Source organism: Nicotiana tomentosiformis, chromosome 5, assembly GCF_000390325.3.
Source record: "Nicotiana tomentosiformis chromosome 5, ASM39032v3, whole genome shotgun sequence".
NCBI lineage: Eukaryota > Viridiplantae > Streptophyta > Magnoliopsida > Solanales > Solanaceae > Nicotiana > Nicotiana tomentosiformis.
Window position 1 is genome coordinate 79,130,219 of NC_090816.1, and position 5,408 is coordinate 79,135,626.

Here is a 5,408-nt window from a genome sequence, read left to right on the forward strand (position 1 = left end):
TATACTTGTGGAGATTCGAGGCGTGTTGCAAGGTTTTTCCCTAGATCATAGAGCAGCAAGCCACAATAGGGTACTCGTGCCATAGTTCCGGCACCGGTTTCTCCACTGCTCGTTCAACTAGCTAGAGGTGGGGTCAGGTAACTAGGGGTGGTGGTCAGGCCGTTAGAGGTAGAGGCTAGCCATTTAGAGGTCGTCCAAGAGGTGGAGGTTAGAGTGGTGGGGCTCAGCCCCGTTTTTATGCATTTCCAGCTAAACCTGAGGCAGAGTCATATGATATGGTCATCACTGGTATTGTTCCAGTTTTCCATAGAGATGTATCAGTTTTATTTGATCCGCCCTCTATTTATTCCTATATGTCATCCTATTTTTCTTCATATCTGGATGTGTCTCGTGATTCTTTGAGTGCTCCTGTTTATGTGTCTACGCATGTGAGAGATTTTATTATGGTAGACTGCGTTTATCATTCGTGTGTAGTCTCTATCGGGAGTTATGAGACTAGGGTAGATCTTCTTTTACTCAGCATGATGGACTTTGATGTTATCTTGGGCATGGACTGGTTGTCACCATATCATGCTATCTTGGATTGTCACACCAAGACTATGACATTATCTATGCCAGGGTTACCTCAATTGGAGTGGAGAGGGACTCTTGGTCATTCCACTAGTAAGGTCATATCTTATGTGAAGGCTCGGTGTATGGTCGAGAATGGGTTCCTGACATATTTGGCCTATATCCATGATCCTAGTGTGGGGGTTACTTCTATGGATTCGGTACTAGTTGTGCGCGAGTTTCTAGAGGTATTTCCTACAGATTTGATGGGGATGCCACCTGACAGAGATATCGACTTCTTCATTGACTTGGTTCCGGGCACTCATCCCATTTCTACCGCATCATACCATATGACCCCAGTTGAGTTGAAAGAATTGAAGAAGCAGTTGCAGAATTTGCTTGATAAGGCATTCATTAGACCTAGTGTCTCATCTTGGGGTGCACCGACGTTGTTTGTGAAGAAGGACGGAACAATGAGGATGCATATAGATTATCGGTAGTTGAACAAAGTCACTATTAAGAACAAGTATCTGTTGCCAAGAATTGATGATTGATGACTTATTTGACCAGCTTCAGGGTGACAAGGTGTTCTCCAAGATTGATTTGAGATCTAGCTACCATCAGTTGAAGATAAGAGCATCAGATGTCCCTAAGACAACTTTCAGACTCGGTATGATCACTACGAGTTATTAGTGATGTCATTTGGCTTGACTAATGCCCCATCAACCTTTATGGATTTGATAAACCGGGTGTTCAAGCCCTATATGGATTCTTTTATGATCATCTTCATTGATAATATTTTGATTTACTCCCGCAGTCGAGCGGAGCATGAGCAGCATCTGCGAAACGTACTTCAGACTCTAAGAGATCGCCAATTATATGCCAAGTTTTCAAAATGTGAGATCTGGTTGGACTCGGTTGCCTTTTTGGGACATTTTGTATCTTTTGAGGACATTAAGGTGGATCCTAAGAAGTTTGAGGCAGTTCAGAACTGGCCTAGACCCACTTCAGCTACAGAGTTTCGAAGCTTCTTAGGTTTGGGGGGTTATTATCTCCGGTTTGTGGATGGGTTTTCATCTATCTCAGCCCCATTGACCAAGTTTACCCAAAAGGATGATCTTTTCAGATGGTCCGATGAGTGTGAGTTAAGCTTTCAAAAGCTCAAGACTACATTGATTATAGCCCCAGTGTTGGTGTTGCCTATAGGTTCAGGATCTTACACGGTGTATTGTGATTCATCACGTATTGGGCTTGGCCCCATGTTGATGTAGGACGATAGGGTGATTGCCTACGCATCTCAGTAGTTGAAGGTTCATGAGAAAAATTACCCAGTGCATGACTTAGAGTTGGCAGCCATTGTTCACGCGCTGATGATTCGGAGGCACTATCTATACAGCGTTCCATGTGAGGTCTATACCGACCATTGGAGTCTCCAGCACCTGTTCAAGTAGAAAGATCTTAATTTGTGGTAGCAGAGATGGCTAGAGTTGTTGAAAGATTATGATATCACCATATTATATCATCCGGGAAAGGCCAATGTGGTAGCCGATGCATTCAGTAGGAAGGTAGGGAGCATGGGTAGTTTGGCATATTTACCGAAAATGGAGAGGTCACTAGCTATGGATGTTCAGGGCTTGGCCAATATTTTTGTGAGATTGGATGTTTCAGAGCCTAGCCGAGTTCTTGCTTGTGTTATGGCACAGTCATCGTTGTTGGAGCGTATCAAGTCTCGCCAGTTTGATATCCTCACTTGTTGGTGTTGAAGGATATGGTGTAGCAGGGTGGTTCTAAGGAGGTTGTGATTGGTGTTGATGGTGTTATGCGGCTTCAGGGATGATTTATGTTCCAAATGTTGATGGGTTGAGAGAGTTGATCCTTGAGAAGGCTCACAGTTTGCGCTATTCCATTCATCCTAGTGTCACGAAGATGTACTATGACTTGAAACGACACTATTGGTGGCAAAGGATGAAGAAAGACATCTTTGCTTATGTATCTTGGTGTTTGAATTGTCAACATGTGAAGTACGAGCATAAGAAACCAGGTGGATTGATTTAGAGAATGGAGATACCGGAGTGGAGAGAGCTCAACACTATGGATTTTGTGGTAGGCTTACCATGGACCTTGAGGAAGTATGACAAAGTTTGGGTTATTATGGACCGGTTGACTAAGTCCGCACACTTCATTCTGATGGGGACTTCTTATTCTTCAGAGCGATTGTCTCAGATTTACATCCAGGATATTATCTGCCTGCACAGCATGCCCATTTCCATCATTTCTGATCGAGGCACGCATTTCACATCATATTTTTGGAGAGCTGTACAGCATGAGTTGGGCACGCGGGCCGAGCTGAGTACTGCGTCCATCCTTTGATGGACGGGCAGTCCGAGCGCACTATTCAGATTTTGGAGGACATGCTGTGTTATGGATTCCAGAGGTTCATGGGAAAATTTATTACATCTAGCAGAGTTCGCCTACAACAACACCTGGCGGTCTAGAATCCAGATGTCTCTGTATGAGGCCTTAACTGGGAGGCGATGTCATTAGCCGATTGGTTGGTTTGAGCCCGGAGAGGCTAGATTGTTGGGCACTGATTTGGTCCGTGATGCTATGGAAAATATTAAGGTGATTCAGGAAAGACTTCATATAGCTCAGTTCAGGCAGAAGAGTTATGCGGACCGAAAAGTTTGAGATGTATCTTACATGGTGGGTAAAAAGGTTCTCCTCCGAGTGTCGCCTATGAACGACGTGATGCGGTTTGGGAAGAAGGGCAAGTTGAGCCTGAGGTTTCTTGGACCGTTTGAGAACTTGGAGAGAGATGGGGAGTTGCTTATAGGCTTGCATTGTCTCCTAGCCTAGAAGGGGTACATCCGTTATTTCACGTTTCCATGCTTTGGAAGTAACATGAGGAAAACTCACATGTTTTGGACTTTGGCACGGTGCAACTTAATGAAAATTTGGCCTATGAGGAAGAGCCGGTGGCTACTCTAGACCGATAGGTTCGTAAATTGAGATCCAAGAGTTTTCCATCTATGAAAGTGCAATGGAGAGGTTAGCCTATCGAGGAAGCTACGTGGGAGTCCGAGTCTGATATGCGAAATAGATACCCGCACCTTTTTATCAGTCCAGATACTTTTCTATGTCCGTTCGAGGACGAACATTTCTTTTAGAGGAGGAGAATCTGACGACCCGATAGGTCATTTTATGTACTAGCCTTAATTTTCATGATCCGAGACCTCCTATAGCTTCATTTTATGTTTCTTAGTTTTCGTTTGTGGTCCGTGTGGTTTTTCGTAAAGCTTTTATGTGAAATTTTGAAGAAAATGAAAATTTGGCTAAAAATAAGGCTAGAGTTGACCACGGTCAATATTTTAGGTAAACGACCCCAGATCGATATTTTGACGATTTCGGTAGGTTTGTATGATATTTTTTGTCTTGTACGCACGTTTGGTTGGGGTCCGGGGTGACCCGAACGCATTTCAGCGCATTATGTGTGAAATTTTGAAAATTCTGTTTAAGTTGAAAATTCCTGAGTTTTGAGATAAATTCTTATTATTTGATGATATTTTGATGATTTGAGGTAGCGAGAAACTTTGTATAATGTTATTACACTAGTGTTCATGTTCAGTTTGGATTCCCGAGGGGCTCGGGTGAGTTTCGAGTGAGTAACAGATGAGTTTGGGATGGTTTGTTGTCACGACCCAAAACGTAGCCCGTCGTGATGGCGCCTAACATGGTACTAGGCAAGCCGACACCTCAAAATATTTCCAACACTTTTAAATGAAAAATGAATTAAAATAGGTTTAAATAATTAAAGCTCTCATAAACTAGATAGAAGATTATAACTCAATACGAAAGTTCCCAAAACCAGGGTATCACTGAGTACATGAGCGTCTATACAACACAAGTCTGGAATACTGTCTATGAAAAACTGAAACTAAATACATAAAGCTGAAAGATAGGAAATGAGGGTCAAGGTCTGCGGACACTGCGTGAGTACAACCAACTCAGTAAGTAACAAGACTAACTATTGGACTGAAAGTAGTGACGAGCTTCACGGTATAGTTTAATTACAGAAATTCAGTTCAGGAAAGTAGGCACGCTTTTAAGTTCGACAGTTAAAACCAAAATAGTTAAATCATGTCAAGTTCAATTGAAACAGGATATTGCACATCTCAGTAACTACATGACAAATATATATGCCAATTGATGTACAAACAATAATGAAATCATGTGCATACTCTCAGAATATCAGTCACTCAGTCCTCCCAACAAGTCCAAAATAATGATACGAACTTAGTCGAGCCTTCAAATTACATCAAACAACGTTAAAACCACGAACCGCACATCGATTCAAGCCTAATGTACTTTTGAACATCCAACTTCTCCGTTCGATGCCGAAACCTATCAAATCACGTCCGATTGAATTCAAATTTTGCACAAAAGTCACAAATGACACCACAGACCTACTCCAACTCCCAGAACCCCAATTCAAGCCCGGTAACCACAAAGCCCACTCTCGGTCAAATTTCTAAATTTTCAACTTTTACCATTTCAAGCCTAATTCAACTACAGACCTCCAATTCACAATCCGGACATACTCCTAAGTCTAAAATCACCCAACGGGGCTAGTGGAGCCATCAAAACTCTATTCCGGAGTCATTTACACATAAGTCAACATCCAGTCTTTTCAACTTAATCTTTCAACCCTTGAGACTAAGTGTCTCATCTCATTTTGAAACCTCTCCGGATCCGAACCAACTACCCCGACAAGTCACATAGCAACAATTAAGCAGGGAATGAATAATAAATAGGGAAATTGGGCTACAACTCTCGAAATGACCGGCCAGGTCATTACGTTT

General features: G+C 42.5%; 2 protein-coding genes across 2 annotated transcripts; both read left to right on the forward strand.

Annotated features, from left to right (window-relative positions):
- The first annotated feature begins 1,244 nt into the window (after nucleotides 1-1,244).
- Nucleotides 1,245-1,820, forward strand: LOC138892629 (uncharacterized mitochondrial protein AtMg00860-like). The gene has a single exon (XM_070176364.1). The coding sequence runs from the start codon at nucleotides 1,245-1,247 to the stop codon at nucleotides 1,818-1,820; it is 576 nt and encodes a 191-aa protein (XP_070032465.1).
- A 330-nt stretch (nucleotides 1,821-2,150) lies between these two features.
- LOC138892630 (uncharacterized) lies at nucleotides 2,151-2,604 on the forward strand. The gene is made up of 2 exons (XM_070176365.1): nucleotides 2,151-2,301; nucleotides 2,381-2,604. Exons 1-2 carry the CDS (start codon nucleotides 2,151-2,153, stop codon nucleotides 2,602-2,604), a joined length of 375 nt encoding a protein of 124 aa, XP_070032466.1.
- Nucleotides 2,605-5,408: the final 2,804 nt, after the last annotated feature.

Bases quoted from the DNA above. Each gene is read 5' to 3' on its own strand.
- LOC138892630 (XM_070176365.1), top strand. From the start codon at position 2,151: ATGGAGAGGTCACTAGCTATGGATGTTCAGGGCTTGGCCAATATTTTT. The intron at 2,302-2,380 runs GTTGGTGTTGAA...ATGCGGCTTCAG, and splicing joins CCAGTTTGATATCCTCACTT to GGATGATTTATGTTCCAAAT.
- LOC138892629 (XM_070176364.1), top strand. From the start codon at position 1,245: ATGTCATTTGGCTTGACTAATGCCCCATCAACCTTTATGGATTTGATA.